This window comes from Calypte anna, chromosome 4, assembly GCF_003957555.1.
Source record: "Calypte anna isolate BGI_N300 chromosome 4, bCalAnn1_v1.p, whole genome shotgun sequence".
Lineage (NCBI taxonomy): Eukaryota > Metazoa > Chordata > Aves > Apodiformes > Trochilidae > Calypte > Calypte anna.
In genome coordinates this window covers 10,493,813-10,514,946 of record NC_044247.1, presented here as the reverse complement: position 1 = coordinate 10,514,946, position 21,134 = coordinate 10,493,813, and the positions used below count along the sequence as shown (strand labels likewise).

At 39.6% G+C, this 21,134-nt stretch overlaps 1 protein-coding gene across 1 annotated transcript in view; it reads left to right on the top strand.

Annotated features, from left to right (window-relative positions):
• Window positions 1–9,116: 9,116 nt before the first annotated feature.
• Window positions 9,117–21,134, top strand: part of DACH2 (dachshund family transcription factor 2) — a 260,460-nt gene continuing 248,442 nt past the window's right edge. The window contains exon 1 of the mRNA XM_030449038.1: window positions 9,117–9,610. Coding sequence (XP_030304898.1) covers window positions 9,117–9,610 — 494 coding nt within the window. The remainder of the gene's footprint in view (window positions 9,611–21,134) is intronic.

Below are 21,134 nucleotides of genomic sequence, written 5' to 3'. Positions count from 1 at the left end.
AACAAGAGAAAAAATCTCTTCTGAAATAAAAATCAGGTCCCCTGAGCACAAGGGATCAGCAATGGGATTCAACATGGTCTTGGATCACTGCAGTTGTTATCCCTGTGTAAATGTGCAAGCTGGGAAGCAAGGGTTTTATTTCCTCTGTCCAGTATCAGGCACAAAGCAAAGAGTGGCAGCTACATCTTTATTCTCAGGAATGTGAGCCTCTCTTACACAACTGGGTATGTGCTGTGCATCTGTCTCTTGGGTGGTCTGAAAAGACTGTAAGTAAACAATGAAATGGGATGCAATGTTAACTAATGCTAAATATTAGTACATTAATGTCAAGAGAGTGCTGTTATGTGGGGGAAGGAGGAAGATTTAAGTCAACAAAACCAAAGCAATGCTTTTCAGCCTTCGGTTGAGAAATGACTAGTAGGGGTAGTCTCTTCCATAAGGACTAGGAAGTCAGGTGTTAAAATCTTGTTTCTGACCAAAGTTACTGTGACTTGTGAAAACAATTGCTCCCTGCAGTCTTGCAGATGGCAGTTTCCTGATAGTCTGTTTTCAGATGGTTTCCTGGATGACAAGGAATTCCTTAAATAGGAATAGGGAAGAAATATTCTAGTGGAAGCTTTCTTTGTCTTCATTAAATTAAATTATGGTGTCTTCTTTCTTATTTCCCTGGGATGAAGAGAAGTATGTTCATGCCACTACATAGAAAGACACCAGCAACTTCCCCAAAACACGTTTTGAGCTGTAAATAATCACAGAATAGATGTCTCTGTCCAAGATACATGCACTAAGTAAGAGAGAACCTATGGTAAGGATCTGCCTGGTATTAGAAAAACTGACAATTGATGAGTTGCAGCACAGATCCATAACACCTCTGGCCAAAAAGACAGACTTTGAAGTTTTGAGAGCCTTCTGTTTCCTCCCGTATGTCCAGCAATTTGAATTTTTAACATATGCTTTGTATGTAAAAGGACTGCAGCTACAAGCTACTTGATTCAAGTAAATTTATTTTAATGCAAAACATCTAGCAAACCCAGAATTGCTGGCTAACTTCCTGCACAGAAGTGACAACAATGTGTTCAATCAACATTAATTATTAAGATACAAAAGAATATTTGTGTCTGAAGCTCTCTCTTGCTCTATCACTTCTAAGCAAAAAGATTTCTTTGATTATCAAGAGGTTTGGGGAGGGCTTTCATTATTTTGCTTATATCCTTACATGGAGATTCAACAATATCTAAAATATAAAAAAGCCTCACAGTCAAAAAATATTTGTATTTAAATATCCTACATTTACATTTTAGGGGAAAAAAGTATTTGAATTCTACTACTCTATGCTCCATTCTATATTCACAGCCCTTGTGAAAAAAAAAATCTTGTCATAGTATATTTACAATAATAATGGGTATAATTTAATCAAGTGGTAATACATTCCTCCAGAAAAATTCTGAAGAAATGTATTTGCTTTACAGTCTTCCTCAGTGTAAAAGATCCTAAAATTTGTGGCATCATAATACTAATGAAAGATACCAGGAGTGGTCTCATAGGGAAATGAATGTCTCCAGTATTATAAATATGGGCAAGGATAATTTTGAAATACTCAAACTACAGGAGGGTTATGCATTAATTAATACTGATCACAGGTGTATCAACCTATACTTTTAACTCATGTCCTGATCCTCCTTATGCCTCCACAAGTCACTTGTATTTCCATCAAAAAGTCAATGAAGTTAAAATATATAAAGCCAGCTTTATATAAGAACACATATTTCTTTGTAGGCTATCAATGTATGTCACAGCAACCTTGATGTGGAAGTAAGAAAGAGGAAAAAACAGTAGAGAAAGTCAATAATGTCTCATGAAGATGAAGAAAGACACCATTATTTTTCATGTGACTGTTTTTCACTTTATCCAAAAACCCCACAGAACACACTGAGAATGTTTTTGAGACACAGGAGATTGGTAAAGTTAGAAACAAAACCTACTTTTAAATATTTGATTCTGATCCCCCTGCGTATTCCTTTGACAGAGATTCAGAGAGACTCAGTTTTACAGTGGATTCAGTCCCTCCAGATCTCACTTTACCAACAGTGAAAGAGTAGAATGAGTCCCCCATGAGGCTTTTCCCTCCATTTCCCATGAAGAACTACAGAATATAGTGGTTAGTTTCCTGAAATACTTTTATTTTTTTAAAAAAGCAGATCAGGCTCATTATATTTTCCTTCAACCTTCTTCAGAGATGTGAAAAAGTCTGACCAAGAGCTAGCAGGCAGAGGTAGGCAGGCTTCAGGACTAGGCTCACTCCTTTGTGAGTTGAAAAATAGATGAGAATTCTGAGGGAAAGGCTTTTCAAAGTCCATGTGAAATCAGGAGTTGGCAGTTGTAGAGATTGCTGGCCTAAATTTCCCTCTCTATCCCAGACTGTCTTCTGAAGAGTTATTTAGGATTTTTCTTCATCTAAGGGGATGAGGGTAGAACAACCTGGACTTTTTCAACTGCAAATAGAATTGCCAATTAAAGTACTTACAGATTTGTTAACTTGCATTCTAAATGAAATGTCTCTAACCTCCTCAGGGTTGTGGTTTAGGAATCAAAGGGTCAAAATAAGCATGTACTAACTTAACCAGTTTGGACCAATTCCATTGATTGTTTACTCAAAACTCCAGCTTGATTTCTATTAGAAATGGCAGCACAGAATGATATTACAGCAGAGCTCTCAGAAAAAAAATGCAGTATTTAAAAAGACAGTCCCATAAAACTGATGGAGAGTGCAGAATAGAATTGATGCCAATTTCTGTCAAGAAGATTTCTATAATTTTAAGAGGATCTGAGGCAAAAATACCATTCACTTCCTTGGAAACAGAAGCAGGCCCAAATTCTGCAAGCTGAAATATTATCTGGAAACTTAACCATTTACATCTTTACTATCCTATTACTGGTTTAGATATAAAAGTATCAAAATATCTATAGAATTTTAAAATATGGGAATTTCTTAATAGTTATTCTCACCCTTCAAAAAGATATGTACTCCTGAACGATGTAAATCAATTATTCCCATCTGTGTGAAATGCTGTAACAAGATCAATGAGACCTGAACACAAGGAGGCATCTTAGGATAACAGCTGCAGATGTGTTCATTCTCTGAGAAAACAAACAAACAAACCAAAGCCTGATGAAATTCCTCGCCCCCACAAAATCCCTGCCATCATCCTTTGCAATTGCTAAGTGCATAAAAAGAAAACCAAGTAAGAAGAGGTAACAGTCCATAGATCAGTCTGGGCAAAGTACAATAAATGGTCCCTCTGAGAGCCAAGGGCAAATGAATGCTTTGCATCCAGTTTGGAAATTTGTTTTTGATGGGACTTAATGGTGGGAGTGTACTTACAACCAAATGCTGTATATTTAATGCCTGTATGGAAACTGCAACTTTGTAGCTTTACTGTCCAGTATACTTATTGGTTTTAAAGATGAGCTGAAGAGAATGACTTTCACAATACTAATAATCCTGCCAATTGGGTTTCCACAAAGTAGCTTCAATAAGACACTAAAAATATTTATTCAATAAATCAGTGACTGAGTCTGGGTAGCTGTAAATTGTTTTCTCATTGATAAAATTCTGTTTATGAAAACATGGAAATGACTCTAAGATTTTTATTGGAAAATGCCTTGCAGTTAAACGGAGATATGACTTAACAAAAGGTCCACATGAGCCTTATATATTTAAATAAAAAAAGGCTACTTTTTTATTGTTGCTTGAAGTTGAATGTAATTTCCATGTTTAAAAACAGCAAAAAAAAAAAAAGTAAAGAAAAATTAAATACCTTCTTATCCCACTAGATGGTGGTGCCTTCAGATTAGGCCGGAGATTCTCAGAAAGACAGTAGAGGAAAAGTTCTGCTTTCTTTAGCTGACCTGCAAATATAGAGTGAGAGATGAGGTTAATGTTGTTCCTCTGGGGATAGTAACAAGCATTCAAGTATAATGACTTAGTGAATATATTTAAGAACATATTATTGTGCCCATAGTAGTTTGCTGTGTGTTTTAACTTCAATGCCTATCTAATTGTATTAATTTTTCTTCCTGAAGATGAAAAAGTACAAACAGTATTGAACCTTAATGCTGATTGTATCTCTTCATACAGCCTTATTATGCTAAGGTCTTGGCTTTGCAATTTTACTGCTCTCTATCCTCTATCAAAATGAAAATTCACATTAAAGTAGCCAGGTGTTAGCAGCAACTGCATCTTGTGGTCCTGTTCCTCACTGAAATGATCTTAAAAGTACCACTCATTTTTATTCCACAAATGTAGGTCTTGCTTAAAGCAGGAAGGTATTTACACATAATTTAGACAACACAGGACAGTGTCGCAGCACCAAAGGGCACATCCCTTCAGTTATAAAAGTCAAGCGAAACTTTAATGAAGAGAAAAATAGATGGGACCTAGTTTGACAGAGTGGTTTTTGTGCTTTGATTTTGTCAGGTTACTGTAGTCAATGGTCCAATCTTTTGTGCTTTGAGAAAAGCTTGAAGTGTTGAGTTCAGTGCAGGTTTGGTGAACTGGAGAGCTTGATCCAAAGGGTGGATGTGTTGAGGACTGTCCCAAGATGACAGAGAAGTGCTGTGCAGGGGGGAGGCCTGCAGATGCAGTCAGGGTATTATTAAATTAGAATACTGAGTTAGCATGATTTCAGATTACAGCCCTGGCAGTCCAGATACCTCCGTGTAAGAACATCACAGCCAAAAAAAGGCTCATTCTGTGACTTTTTAAGGAGCACCTAAGCAGGGGAGTTGCACAGGCAGAGGACTGTGGCAGAGAAGATTTTTTTCTGTAGAGTGTGAGTTGTTCTGCAGGGTGGAATCTTCCCTGACTGCAGTAGGAAAATCCACACCTTCCTTCTCTAGAAACGGGGAGGATTTTCTGCAAGCCTGGAGAAGCAAAATTCTCTCTGCTCATTTTTACCAACATTAGGGGGTGAAATGCAGCTCTTGCCAGGAGTTCTTCTATGTGATCTGACTGTACTAGTAAACTGCCAATCACATGAAATACCTCTAATAACTCTTCCTTTTACTTAATAAGGAATACCACATCTTTAAAACATTAGAAACAGATGTCACTGCATTACTTCACTGCTGATGTATGTAATAGAAATGACACACTAATTAATTTAATGCACTATAAATGTACTGATTATTTATCATGGCTGACAATAAAATTATGAAAACATTCAATTACAATCAGTGGTAATTCATTATTTATTGATTCTGCATTATGCACACATTAATACAATACCTTTAATTACATAAAAGAAAGAACCATTTTTCTATTGATACTTGGATATTTAGATTTATCAGGTTCATTTGAGATCCTTGGTGTTTAGGTAGGAAGTTTTAATCCTCAATTAAAAAAAAAACTCTACTGAAATGTCAAAAATAAACTGAATGTAAGTGCCAAATACTAGTGCATCTAGAAAAATGTGGGCAATGACATACTACTTTCAGTCTTTTTTTTTCTCATGTCAGTGCCCAACATTTGTTAATATAATAATGGTTATTCTATCCCAAGTATACCATGGCATTAACCACCAAACTACAAAAAAATCACTAAGGCTTCTTCTTCCTTTTCAAGCATTTACTCAGAATTAGCAGTATCAGTGCTTTGCATGCTATGATATAAACTCAAAGATCACTTGGGTAAGTGAAGAGCTTTAGATTGGGCCCTGGGTAACTTTTTTATTAAGAGCTAGGAGACTATCACTGCCACTAGGGCTCCAGTCAGACTGGAATTCAGTACCTCTGGCCCTCACATTTATTTTAGCAAAGATTCAAGTTCTTTACTAAAACCTAGAATTTTCTCCTGTAATTTACTCACATTGGACATGCCTATATCAAAAGAAAAAAATTGTTTATTTATTTTTTTTTTAAATCAGTAGAAACCTTCTCATTGTAATGTCTATGGAATTCGTTATTGTCCTACCTCATGTTTGACTGAGATAAAACACAAACATAATTACTGAGCTTTCTAGAAACAACATTATTATTTTTAATTAATTCCCTACCGTTTCACTAAAAAGCCATAATCATTTTTTATCATTGTCTCCTCCTAGTCAATTGTGTCACCCATCATTTTCTCTATAGGATCCCTGCAAGCCAGTGGCCATGTTTCTGCCAGCTGGCATTAAGTAATTTCCAGAAAGCTGTTGACTGGCCCGATCTGGAATGACTGGGGCTTTCCTCTCCTCCTCTGTCAGAAAAAGAGCTCTTTCACATTTCACTCCAATGGGGCATATGCAATGATGATAAAAACAAAAACAAACAAATGTAACAGAATCTTAGCTTGATATTTTGCCATACAAACACGGCCAATTTTTTACATGGGACTAATATGCAACACACCAATATTTCTCTTGCTGACAGTGGTAGGAAAATGGAATATTTTGCATACCAGGCCAAAAATATTTAAACTTTAATTTAAAATAAATATTCTAAAATACTCAGCTATAGGGAAGCTTTACTAGTTTGTACTCATTCAAATTACATACTGCTGGACTCCATTCAAATAAACCATCTGGATACTTATATGTGACAAGATATTACAGTCTGATTGTTAGGCTTTAGTAACTTTGCCTTGTCTTTAGTAAAATTCCAGAGAAATAATAATATTCACCGATACAGTTGATTTGTATGGGCTTAGGTGAACTGGGCAGCTGCCTGGTATTAATTCTCAAACCTTGAGCATTTTCTTAGTTTAAGAGCTGTTCTCCTCTCCATGGATAGTCACCTCTCAAGGGTACTGTTTTTACTACAGCCTTTATGATTTTATATTGCTTCATGCCACTCCAGCTTGGTGGCTGTTGATGCGCAAGGCTTCCTCCGGCCTTGCAAAAATTCTGTCTTATTTAGAAATATGTTTAGCTTATGGAAGACATTAAAGTCAGAAAGGAAAAAGAATTCTCACACTGGAATTTGATTGTCACATTAATCTCAAAATAACAAATGTCTTTAAAAGGACAAAGCCAATGAGAAGGGGTTGAAACCGCTTTATTAAATCTCCTAACAGCAATTATGTCCAGTAAATTAACCCCCAGCAGTTTCCATTTGAAGTCAGTTATTTGTTATTTCTATCACTTTCAGTATGTAAAAATCTCAGATGAATTCAGGGCTTGATTGTTCTAAACACTTTGCTGGAGTAAACAGCCCCTGCCCCACAAAGCTTCTAATCTAAGATTCTGATCCTAGAAAGATGCATTAATGAATTTAGAAAATATGAATATTTTCATTGAGAGTTATTCCTTTAAACCTAACTTATTTCAGAAAATTCTGCCTTGGTTTTAGGCAGCTAGACTAAGGGCCTGAAACAAGTGGCTACTCTTGTCAGAACACATATAATCAATGGAGAGAATGTGAGGTTCCTCTAGAGTACAATTTAGGTCATCTAAATCAACAAATATAGCAATTTAGTTAATATACCCTCATCTCCCCTGATTTAAAATGAGATTACTCATAATGCAAAAATGTTAACTTTGCAGAGAGAGTGCCTAAATAAGCAAGCTTAGCAAAGCTAAGAGAAGATGGCATACACAGGCAGTGCATGATGGAAATATCTGAAATACTCTTGTTGGTATTGCTTGTTTGGTAACCACTTGAAAAGTTTTGTTTATATTCTTCAGATTGCTTTGTTTACGGAATGCTGTAGGAGGAAGCTAAAAAAAGGAGGGGGGGGCAGGGAAGAAGTTAAAGGATTAGGGCAGAAAGAAAAAGACTGAAAAAAAGTGGAAACAAACAGGAGTCTTGATACGAAGGGAAGAGGTGAAATGCAAATACTTAGGGAAAAGGTAAGAAACAAATAACTATCCCAGCCAGTCCTGGCTGCTGCTGGGTGTCAAACTCAGCGCTTCCACTGGAAATCTGAGCATCATTTGGGTCCATTTATTCGGGAAGAAGAACTCCACAAAACTTAGCAGCTCTTGTGTCAACTGACCTGGTTCGGGTGAGGGAGACACGGGATCTGCCTGGTTCCCAGCACTGCTGGGTTTTACTGTAATGCAACTGAAGGAGGTACCATATGGTGCTTCTGGAGGCTGCTTCGGGCAGGCAGGAGGAAGGGACCGATGCCATTGTCTCTGAAACACAATGGATGCAGCACTTGAACCTGGAAGTTTCAAGCAATGACACTCAGGACCCCCCAGGAACAAGTACCCGTGGGACACCCACCCCGGATCAGCACTGGTTCCCTGCTCCGGAGTGGCTTCGTTTGCTTCAGACCCGAACCTGTCACACGCCGGCACCGCTGCGCGCTCAACGAGGAACAACCGCGCGTTGTTGGCTTCTCAGGAAAGCAGCGGAAAGTCGAATATTCCTTACCTAAGGCAGACTCACATTCCCCCTGCGCCCCTGCTCCCCCGTTTTCTCTCAGGTGTTGCAGGGCAGAGCCCTTTTAGCGCTCCGGAGCGCAGCGACCACTGAAACCCCCTGGGAAAAGGGGGACGGTACCTGGCCCCACAGCGAGCTGCCCCAGCCCTGCCCTCCCCTCCCCTCCCTTCCCTTCCTCTCCCTCAGATCCCCTCGGCCCTCAGGGAAAGCGCACCCAAACTTTCCATCCCAGGGCGCAGAGAGTTTGGGGGAGCCCAGAGAGGCGCGGAACAGGCGGGATCCCCTCGCACACCCACCCGCGGAGCCACCTCCTTTCCCCCCCATCACCCTCACCCCGAACTCGCGGCGCAGAGTTTGGGGGAGCCCGGGGAGGCGTTGAACAGGCGGGATCCCCTCGCACACCCACCCGTGGAGCCCCATCACCCTCACCCCGACCCTCACCCCGGACCCGGAGCTACCGCCTGACGTCCCCCGACCGGCCCAGGTGCTGCGGGCGCCACCGCCCCGCCCCACCCCGCCCCGCCCGTCGTCCCGACAGCCACTCAGCGAGGCGGCGCTGCCGGCGGGCGGTGCTGATTGGCTGGAGGGCGCTGTCACTCATCCCTCCCCTCGCCCCGGCGGCGCTGGGGAGGGGTCTGGGCGCGCGGCTGGCGGCGGCCGCGGCGTGTGGGAGGGCGGGCGCGCGGCGCTGCGCTGAGTGTCGCCGCGAGGAGCGCGGGGCTGAAGCGCTCGGCGGAGCCGCGTTGGCCATGGCTGTCTCCGCGCCTCCCGTCATCCCCGCAACTTCCAGCGGCGGCGCGGGGGGTTCGGCGGGCTTGTTCCGGGCGGACCCGCTTTACTCCAGCCCCGCGGAGTCCCCGCGTCTCACCAATAGCCTCGTTAACAGTTTCCTCTCCGCCGGCAGCGGCGGGGCCGGCGCGGGAGGCGGCGGCAGCGGGGGCGGCGGCGGCAACGAGTGTAAGATGGTCGACCTGCACGGGGTGAAGGTGGCCTCGTTCCTCGTGGAGGGACAGGAGCTGATCTGCCTGCCGCAGGTCTTTGATCTCTTCCTCAAGCACCTGGTGGGAGGGCTGCACACGGTCTACACCAAGCTGAAGCGGCTGGATATATCGCCCGTGGTCTGCACGGTGGAGCAGGTCCGCATCCTGAGGGGGCTGGGGGCCATCCAGCCCGGCGTCAACCGCTGCAAGCTCATCACCAGGAAAGACTTCGAAACTTTGTACAACGACTGCACCAACGCGAGGTGAGCCGCAAAACTTTTGCTCTTCCTTCTCGGGGTTTGAGGAATCGTGCCCGGGCTGGGGGGCGCCGGGTTTTCTCCCCTCGGGCTCCCGTTGTTTGGGCCGAGGGGGCCGCCCCGCAGGGCGCTGCTGTGGGGAGCGAGGGCTGAGGGGCGGCGGTGCCGGCAGAGCAGCAGAGTGGGGCAGAGCACCTCGGAGGTGCCGGCATGGAAAACTTTGCCACAGTTCGTCTAGGAGCCTCTGAGCTGTGGAAGGAAGGAGGGAGGGACAGCCGAGCAGCGGGGCGATTCAGCGCGCCGCTGTTTTAAACTTTTTCCTTCCTAGGGAGAGAGAGCTGAGAATTCCCGTACGCACGCTTTAAAAAAAAAAAAAAAAAAAAGCCAACCACAAAACTTTTCTCCGTTATTTTTATTTCTGCTGAAACGTGCGGTTCCCCGCAGGACTCCTCGCTCCCCGGGGGGTGTCCGGTCCGCTCACCGCAAACTGTTGCTCCGTGCCGTGCGGGCAGAATTCATCCCTCCCGCACCGGGGAGGTTGCGGGGTGGCCGCAGCCCCTGCCCTGGCCTGCTGGAAGCACTGAGCGGGTTGTATTCATGGGAGAGATCCCTGCTGGGTCCTTGGTAGTTGGGGTTATAATCCTGGCTTCTGACCTCGGAGCTGCTGCCTTTAGAAATGATAATGATCTAATAAACACACAAAAAAACCCCAAACCTCTCTCGGGGCTTAATAGAAATACGCGGTGCAGTGGGGTAGGATGTAAGACAGGGTGGTTGGAGATGACATTTCCTACTTTAGCAGTTCGTGAGATCCCTCTCCCGGAACATTTGCATCTCAATGTGCTCCTGCTTTCTGGCTGGCAGGAAACTTTCTTTACGATGGTTGTTTCGGGGAGCTTTGCGTGCGATGTCTGACTTGCAGCATGCAAATATTTAGTAACTTTGCTTTTTGAGGGACGATCTGCTTAGCACTGAACGTGTTGGGTAGGTTTTTTTAAATTTTTAATTGCACCTTAAGTACGAGCTATTTTGGGGCCTGATCCCCTTCTCGCTGCTGAGAGCTCAGGCAGGAGCAGACCAGATGTCCATTCTTTAATAACAGTATTTATTTTGTTTAAAATGTCACCTTTAACACAAAATAATTTTAAGAGATGCTTGCGCTCAGTCCCTAGATACCTTTATATGAAGTAAAGTGCTTTTTCTCTTGCTGGCGTTCTGTTTCTGCAACACCTTCTCCCTCTGCCTGTTTATTTCGATGTCATGCACTCCTTGACATCCCAACTCCTGCCTTACTGGGATGATATAAGTAAGGTCTGAGACTGTGTAGTTGAATAAAATTAATGTAAGATTACTAAAGGGCACATTTAACTTGCAAGTGCTTCTCTGAAATGTTTCTGAAACTCGACTAGCATGAAAGTTGACGATTAAAGAAATCAGTCTTTTGAATTTCTGTGACCCTGCCAAAGTTTTTCCTTAGGGAAATGCAGGATCTTATTTGATGATACAGCCTTTAGATGCCATCTGATGATTGATGCTCTCTTACAACCCGTGTTTTAAGATGAAGAAATGTTGAAGTGTTGAATATTTCAAACTTGTATTTCGTGACTTATTTATTTTTATTTTGCCTTCGACCAAGACTTATGGCTGGGATAGGGAATAAGTAATACTCTGAGAAGTGAGGCCAGGGAAGCTGTGAGAAGCCCAGGGATGCTCTGAGAGCTGGTCAGAGGCTGAAGATGTGGCAAGAGCTGCTGAGGGGGGATCTGATAGGGCAGAAATGTGGCCAAATGGAGAGGAAGCTCTCAGCTCCCAAAGTATGTTCAACACGTGTGTAAGCACAAGCTCTCCCTGCCTGCTGTGGAAACAGTATGTACTTTTACCTGGTCAGGAACAGCAGATCTCTCTGCATTTCCCAAATTATTTCCTATTTATTGAAACATCTCTCAGCCTTTGTTTCTGTCTCTTGAAGATGCCACTGCTTTGAATAACTGACTGATAGTCCTGTGTGTTGTGTTCACTGTTTCAGAAGTATTACTGGCACACAGGAAACTTTTCTCTAATACTTAAACTTGACAGAATTACAATTTTTTTTCCTTCCCTAGAATAGCCCATGTTAATGAGAGAGGATGCTGAATTAAAATAGCTAAAAACATGAGTGCTCTAGTTTTTGTTTGCTGTAAAATGACCTGGGAACCACTGCAGCACATACTACCAAACACAGAAAATGTGGCAGAGCTGTGGCAGCAATACATGCAGGGTTGAGGTTCTATACCTAGGAAATCTTGAAAAAATGTGATCTTTTAAAAGCAAACCCTTCTATATATGTTGTGCCATTACGTGACCCAAGCATTATTTTCAACTTGGGATATTTTGCATTGCTTTTGTAATACATATTTTTTTAATTCATAGAGTTTTATATATATCTTTGAACACTGTGAAAATACTGCATTAAACTCAAGAGCTGCCAGAAAAGGCAGTAAGAAATGCTGGCTATCATGATTTCCAATGCTAGCTGACTTTTAAAAGTTTAACATCTCTTATGTTATTGTACACTATTAATTAACATTTTAATTGGAATGCAAACCATCAATTGTGTACAAATGAAAAAAGGTGACTTTGCTTTTCCTGCTTATTGTATTATACTTAATTTTAGTTGAGCTGTCTACAGAGCTCGCAAGAGAAATACACATGTAAGTGGAAGTTTCTTGTAGGTTTCTGTTTTGTGTATGTAAGACTGGTTACTTGTAGGTAACATCTTTGAATTTTTTGTTTGTTAAACAGCACACACAATTTTCATTCCATTGCAGACAAAGTGTTTGTAACTTTGATTATCACCAGACATCATCATGCATCTATGTTGGAAGCAAAATTTGTAAAATGAAACTAACCATTCATTTAATTACAGGTAGCATCTTCAAGTGAATAGTGAACAAAACACATTTGGAGAATTTAGTTCCTAATTTGTGATGCTTTAGAAGAGGAATTCCAGACATGTGTTTAATTTTAGGAGTGAAGCATAACGTGCACCTAAAGTAGAAAACTAGAATTAGGTTTTAGTTCAAAATGTCCTCACTACAGTTTTAAATTTAATGATGGTGAATATATCAATCTTTAAAATTAGGATTATATGAGTATGATCAAAACTTATTCTACAAAGTTGCTGTGTTTGCTGGATGCTGTTGGCTACTGCAAAAGCGTAGTGTTGGTCTGGATTATTTAGTCAATAGTAAGAATAATTCCCAAAAAAGAGTGTTTCAGTACATAACTTATTTTGTGTGATTTAAAGTATCCAGTTAGGCTAATACTTTATATTACTTTGGCATACTCACAAACAATAAAAGGCTTTAGGATTGAATTTAAGCAGTAAATGTAGACATTTTATTTTATGAGATAATGAGGGTCTAGTCTTAAAGGCTACCTTATAGTCAGCAATACTCTGTCTTTTATTAGGAGAATGATGTCAAGATAATAATTAAAGCAATCCAGTCATGTAGCACTGCACAGAGCTGCCTTGTTTATTGATTTTAAATGTGGATGCCTGATTATATAAACTTATTTGACTAAGTAAATATTTTGGTATGCATTCAGACTTGGCCAAACTTGTGAATTTTGGGGGTGGTAGCCTGTTAAAATAAAAACAGTGATCAATTTCTTAGCTTCCTATTCCTGCCTGGAGAGGAGTCTCACTTAAAACGTTCTCAAGAGAGATCACTTGTGCAGTGAATTCTGTTAGAGATGCAGAAAGGAATTTTTCCACTTTCTGAGCAGATTAATTATACTTTTGGAAAAATCCCTCTTTCTTTTTTGACATCTTGAGAGTATGTGCTTGTTTAAAACTACTAAAATACTTGAATGTTTTAATCAGAAGCATATCTAATCTGGAGAAGCCTTGATTAAAATTCCTTTTTTTTTTTTTTTTTTTTTTTTTTTTTTTTTTTTTTTTTTTTTTTTTTTTTTGTGGCAATAGAGCTTCCCGTTTGGAGTGTATCATGCTTTTCTTCCAAAATGGAGTATTTGTATGTTTCCTGCATGTGTATATGCATAATACATATGTAATTTTCTACTGAGACTTCTGCAAGTGAAAAATACTCTGTTTTTGTAGCAAAGACAAAAAAGCTAAACAATTAGGTATTAATGATATTCTTGTTGCATATTCAAAAGGTCTTTGCAAGCATTTCTTCTCCTTTTTTTCTTTTCACCATTTCAACCTGCAGAACTCTTCACTGTCACTTCAAATCACACAATTCTACAAAGATAAAACAACATTTAAACTCATTTGCTTTGGGAGGGAAATTGAGCATTTGCACCCAATAAGCCTGATTGTGGAACTGCATGCAAATTGTGTTTTGATTTATCTCTTTTGCACTTTTTTCCATTTGAATTGATCTTGCATTAATTTTGCCAAGCGGCTCTGTGAGGCTGCAGATGTTGCCCTGTGTTTAATAAATCAATGAGACAGATCTGAATGAATCACTTCAGATGGATTCTCTGCTCGGTTTGATGTCTAGATGTTATTCTTAGCTTGTTATCATGACAGATGCATTAATGTTCCCATACACTGCCAGCAATGTCAAAGAGATTGAAGCTTTTAAAGTGGCGGTATCCCCTTTTCCCCTTCTGTTGGAATAACTAAATTGCCTTTAGGAATAGGTCAAAATAGAAATTTAATTGTGGCACAACTGTGGGGAAGATGCTAAACTTCTCGTTGTGCTCTGAGATAAAGTCAGACAAATCCAGTTTCATAGAGAATGATTAATTATTGCCAAATAGGGGAAATCAATATGAAAATCTAAACATAGGGTACCTCCTTAATAGAGTAACCACTTTCTCAACATTAATATTTCATTGTAATAGGAATGATCCAAATAAATAATATAAGACTGGAACATGTTAAAAGTGTTGCTATAAATAGAGTATCGTGTCCAAATTGATTACAGACTGAAGTAAAGCTTTTTAAAAAATCCTTACTAATAATTTTCTTTTAGAGATAAGCGCGTCTGGATTCAGCAGCTGTTACATTTAAAATAGGAAAACTAATTTATTATGGTTTTATTCCTCCTTACCATTTAGTGCCACATAAGTTAGAAAAGTTGTTGATCGGCATTAATTTCTGATCTGTGTAGTCTGGTATCTGTTATCTTGGAGCATAACCTGTGGAACACAAATCATAAAAGAGGCTGGAATGTGTCTTTGTGGAACAGTAAAATTCTGGAAAAGATTTCACAAAGTGTGAAGTGCTCTGCAATGAATAATGAAGATCTATTTCCCACGTAGGCTACGCACAGGTTTTATTGGCTTTTATTCCTCAGTGTTTATTAAAGTACTTGTGGTCTCCCTTGTTTTTCTTCAGAAGAAAGTGGTATTTTGTGATTGGCTTCAATCATTTTCTTAAATCTGATCTATTCCTCTGTGATGCTTTATTTTAATGTTAAAGATTACCGTGAATGTTCCTTTTCTTAATCTCTCCCTCAAAGAGAGGAACTTTGACTTTTTGTGATTAAGGCTTCTGAGAATAAATTGGAGAAACTGGCTGTAACAGATCTAGATTTATGTTGGCATTCTTGGTGTTCTTGCTCCAGTAGTTCCAATTTGATAAAGGAAACAATATATGTAATAGAAATTCACAGTTTATTCAAATGAGTTTAAGCTTTAGCATTGTTATGTTTGCCTTTCTTTCACCAATATATCAATGTGTGGCAATAGCATTATACTTAGAAAGCCTCCAGAAGTGACCAGCTCTGTAGATGGGAAATTATTCTCACACTGGGGCCATGGTTGGGCACGCAGCCTCTGTTTGTGTGTCTGCATTTGTTTTAAAGGCAGGTGAAAATCAGCTGGGGTAGAACTGAGGAGCACAGCAAAAATCACTGAATTAGAAAATCATATTTTGTTGAATGGCAGCGGCCTTAGAATGAGAAAGTGCTGTCTACCTACCTGGATAATTTGGCAGAAAGTATTTGAAATAAAGATTCTGAGATGTTTTAAATAATTGTATTTTGTTTATATTCCTTACAGACTGGAATTCAGGTTGTGTAAGAACTGTTTGTCAGTATCAGTATTAAAAAGGTGTTGAAATCTGAGCTGTAAAGTCCCTGGTTTAACTTTGCTGAGGTGAGCCTCCATTTCATGCCAGTGGAAGTTTGCCAGAACAAGAGAGAGAACTTATAAATGTCTCTGGGATCTGAGCCCGTCTCATCAAAGGTGGGACAGATTTCCTAAAAACCTCTGGGTCTGATCTTGTTCTTACTGAATTTAGGAATCTTTAATCTTTCCTTTGCCTGTTGCAGAGTGATCATTTTGGATTTTCTGAGCTTGTGAACAAATTTTTACTTTACATTACCTAGGAAGTTCCCATCTAGTTTCTATGTTCTTCATGAGATTTCAGTGTAATAAAACCCTGTAGGTGTATGGAAAGGCAGCATTTTAATTATAATTTATGTAAACAATACTAATAGCAAGAGCAAACAGGAGGATATTTCAGAGTTATTGCTGTCTGCAATGTGTTGCTTTGATGTAAGTTAAGGCAAGATTTTGATATGTTCTAATTAAACATGCATTACCAAGCACAAGCTCAATAGTTAGGAATGATTCTAAGCAATTTAGATTTATCCTGCTTGATACTAATTCTGTCCCTTGGGGCTGCATGCTTTTGATCTTTGTTCTCTCTTGGTAAAGCGCAGTTATCCAAAGGGACTCAGGAACAGGGTTCTCCCTCTCCTCCCCTTCTACAAGCTGTAAGGAGCACAGATACCTGTTACCTAATGCACTTTGGTATCTGCTGCAGAAAGTTCTAGTATCTGCATCCTGAAAAATCCTAAATTTGTTTGCTTTCCCTGCTTTTTGCCAGCATTGCTCTGCTGTGTATATGCACACACAAAACAAGTTTGTTGTCAGCAGCAAATGCAGGGAGATTCTGTTTCCATGTCAGTACATCTTGACTTGCTAAGCCCATTTTACTCATTAAAATATACTGTGTCTTCTCTCAGATACCACTTCCTCAAAAAGTAAGAACCAAACCAAATGAGTAGTGCTTGCTGTGTGGCTTAAAGCCTGATGTTTAGCAGTGCATGTTGTTGTGTATACGTTAAGGTATAAAATATTTGATTGCAGTTGTGTCTGATCTTATCAAGTTTCTGGAAATTGATATCTGGTAACAGCATTTAACCTACATCTAGTCTATCTCCTATCTATGTGATGGGTTCAAAAGAAAAAGTAGTATTGATCTGTCACTGGATTGAAGTTTGAAATCGGCAACAGCATGAGCACAAAAGGCTTTTTTTATGATTTCTCAGCTTGCCATTGATCTACCAGTTTTATTGCATTCATTATTTATTAAAAGAATTTGCAAGCTAAACATAACGTTAAGCTAGTTTGCACACAGGGACTGCACTTAGGAAATTGAATGGAAATTGCATTAGAGATGAACATCTGTGCTATTTTTCCACTCATGTGTTTATGGGTTTGTATAAAAGGTGTATTGGATTAACAGTTATAACCATTATAGCTTGCAGCAATATGTTAGAACCCTAAGCATTTAGTAGTTATTTGGAGGGAGGCTCTTTTTGTTTAGTCTAAAAAGTATGGTAGAGGCATCACAAACAGTGCTTTTATTGGATTATTCTTTATTAATGGGCTTTTTGCTAGTAATGTGTAAAACTTGAGGTTCTAGCTATATTATACATGTGTTCTATTATCTGTGCTACCTAAAGCCCCATTAATGTTGTTATTAATTGAGAGTTCTTTGTGACTATTAGTTCAGAGTTTGGCACACTGACACTGCTGTATTGAAAGGAAATGTACTTTATAATATACAATAGGAATGTAACAATTGAAAAGATCCTTAAGAGACATTCCTTTGGATTTTTTCCCAGCAATTCAGACGAAGTAGTTTTCTATCCTTCCTGATCTAGGTAGCTTCTGTGATGTATTGTATCAGTGAATCAGGTGAAAAGCTTAAATATTCTGAAATCTTTTTTACTCAAGTTAACTGGTTCAGTTGCCCTCAACGCTAACGGTAGTGTGACATAAAGCACAGAGGAGACCTGGAATTTTTAGGTCATATTTTATAATGATTTTTTATATTTAAAAATTTTTTTTCTCCCTCTATAAAACAGATTGATTTGCTTGAACACCTGATGGTTAAATAGGGAAAAGCAAACGGAAAATTACTTTGTGGGCTTTGAGTGAAAAGTATAGTTTTAGAATTAAGATATTACCCCGTTTATTTGGTCTAAAGGTCTGTTGAGTCTTGTCTGTTTATGACTAGAATGTAATGAAATATGCCACACTTTATATCATCAGTGCACTTTGAGTCATTCCCTTCAGGACTTAGCCTGGTACCTCTGATCAGCTTTCACCAGCTCCTAAGACTGTTCAGGGTTTCCTGTGCTAAGAAGGAGAAACGTTTCTTTTGCCAGAAGGTTGTGCCTATTCTCTTGAATGCCATCTTTGTGGTTTTTTTCTTTTTCTTTTTTCTTTTTTTTTTCCTCTCTCTGGTAGGATGAACCCCCTCAAGTCGCAGAATTATTTTGAACAGAGTTAGCTCTGATTTTCAGTTGAAAGAGTCAATACTGTTTTTTTCATATAATTTTTGCACTCCACTGTCATAGTCTTCCTCACTCTTGCTTCCAGCCTCGTGTGGTCACAGTTTTCATGTTATATCAGATATCATGTTTCAGCTGGCCTGCAAATGAAGTGGAGGTTAGATTTAACGTGGGATTTATGTAATTGATATATATATATGTGTGTATATATATATGTATGTGTGTGTGTGTATATATATACACACACACACATACTGCAATTTAAACAAAACTTCAGAATTATTCCCAAATCTGTCTTCCAAACCATGGAAATAAATGTTGATTTTTTGGAAAATTTTGTATGCCTATTTATAAAGAGAGAGGCTTTGGAATAATTCAGAAATTTAGTTCAAATGCACAAGAGCTAAATTTCCTAAATGAAGTTAAGGGTCTATGAAACACCTTGGTATCTTATGAGAAGTCTTTATATTTTTGGTTACCTTTCATAGCAGTGTGAATGATATTTCCAGCGTGCAGTTTTATTTCTGTCTAGTCTGTGGCAAGAGAACTTCCAGTTCAGGATGCCTTCATGGTACTTCAGTCAACAGAACGTCAAGCCATTTCTGTCTCCTGTTTCCCAAGCTGTATGGACAATGGAGTTAAAGCAGAACACTTAAAGTTCATATACATACGGTGCAGAATAATTTCATTAAATTACAACTCTCATATGTTTTGTAGCACCACCAAATTGCTGAGGTTGGGAGGTTCTTCATGAGATCATCTTATTCCAACCCCTCTGGCTAACCAGGGTCAGCTAGAGCTGGTTGCCCAGAACTGTTTCAAGTTGGATTTTGGCCATTCCCAAGGTCAGAGATTGACCCTCTTCCAGTAACTGGCATTAACTGGTGTTGGTCCCTCCCCTCCAAGGAGCTGCTCCAGCAGGCAGACAGGGATGCTCTTCTTACTGGAGCAGAGTGTGGGTTGTAACCCTCTGTGAATCAACCCTTTTGTACTCAGGTTGTGCTCTCTCTGTCTTACAAATGACTTCCTGAAGTCCTGTATGTGTGTGCAGGTGAGCTGACTTGTTTTGTTCCCCGGCGCTACCTGAGAACCAATATTTGTTTATCTGTACTTATATATATTTAAAAAAAAAAAAAAAGAGAGAGAGAGAGGATGGCTGCAGGAAAGCTCTTAGCACAGACATTGTGCCAGCAGGGGGATTTAGTTACTTGTATGTTACCGTAATTTAAGAGTTGCTAATTAAGAAGATCAGTCTAGTTTAAAGGAAAAATATTCTCAGTTAAATTTAGAATTTCTAATTGGTAGATAGGAAACATTCTGCATTATTCTTAGCTGTGTAACAGTTGCTTTTGCCTCATATAAGTTTGATGGGATAGCTGATGGATTCTTGTTTTTAGAGTTAATCAGAAAATGTTTGGTGTCTGTGAAACCTTACCCCTGTTGTTTTTTGCAGAGGTGATGAAGGCATCCTGCTTCCCTGCTGCGAGTCTCTGGAGCTGCCTCTTCTTGTCCTCATGCTTTTAATTGTGGTTGTGAGCTGAAGGAGGGCAGTGTTCCTTTCTGAGCTATTTCTGAGATACTTTGAGATACAGTCCTGGAAAACAGAAATGGGAAAAAATGGCAGGTCTTTCCAGAGACTTAAAATACATATAAATAAACCACCAAACAACCATAAAGCCATCAATAACAAAAACAAAAGCCAACCCAACAAATAGAGCAAGGTAGTGAAATGCTGGCAGTCAGAAAACAGCAGAAAAAGGACCTAAGGTAATGAACTCAGCATTGTGTTTTCTCTGCTTCTTGAGCTTTTTCCCTGCAAGATGTATTTGTAGCTATATGGAGGAATTTTTTGTAGACTTGTAAGGCTTTTTTTTTGGTGTTTTGTACGTGGCAGTTGAGGTATTGATGGGTGCCTTCTCAAAATGCCTTGAATCAAGTGCTTCATGGTTAAGAAATGATTTTCCCAGGTCTGAGGCTGTTCTGACTCTTCTGCAGGGAACCAAAGTGCATAAGGAAGGGATCTGTCCGTGTCTCTCATGCTCTTCTCCTGAGCCTGGCTGAAGGTTCAGGACTTTTCTATCCCAGGTGTGCCCTGGCTGTGCCTGCACCCAAGGGCTGATCCAGTTGTTGCTTCTGTTTTTTTAGCCCTGGTTGCTCAGTCAGAAATGTTTGGGAACGTGAGGTGATTTTTCTGTCAGATCTCAGAACTCAGATTTCTTGTCACAGATCAGAACCATTTTGGTGTCGTTTTAATCTGCTCTGTTTTCACAAATTGCTTTACTTGTTGCACAAGGGATTTTTGGTTCAGAAAAACCTGCTTCTTGCTGGAACTAGAAGTGTTTGTCTTCAGTTTCATGAAATACTTTCCTCCTGCATGTTAAGCTGGAGGGGTTTTTGACCCTTCACTTACCTTGCCTTTTCTAATATGTTTTCTTCAAAATTCTGCAGCCTTGCCACCTACCAGCAGTCCTCACTGAAGTGATACTTCCATCTTTTTAGTTATTCATTCTTAAAGGTTTATGATTTCAGCTTTTAATCTTACTGAAAATTTTAACCCTTTATTTTGCTGGGAGGATCTGTATTAGTGTCAACGTGGAAACAAAATGAAAAATACTTTTGCTATATTTATTGAGGCATCTTTACTGAGTAGTGCAGGGAGTGTTGCATAGTATGGGAGTGGCAGTAAATTGTTAAATACATTTTAAGAACTTGTGTTGTCTGAATTTAGGTAAGCCAAGCAACTCTGTTCTTTCACTGGTATATTCTCATCCAGATGGAAACTCTTTTAAAGAACTTTTAGAAAATCTATTTATTTGAAGTTTATGGTAGTATAAGCTCTGTATTTTTATTGCTTTTTCCAAACTTTGCCAAGCACTTAAACGTTCTGCTAAAAGCTTCTCTGCTGCTATATATGTCACATAACACAACTAGGTTAGGGACTTACTCTGCTAGCACTGTGTTTGATTTAAATGCTGTTCTGTATTAGG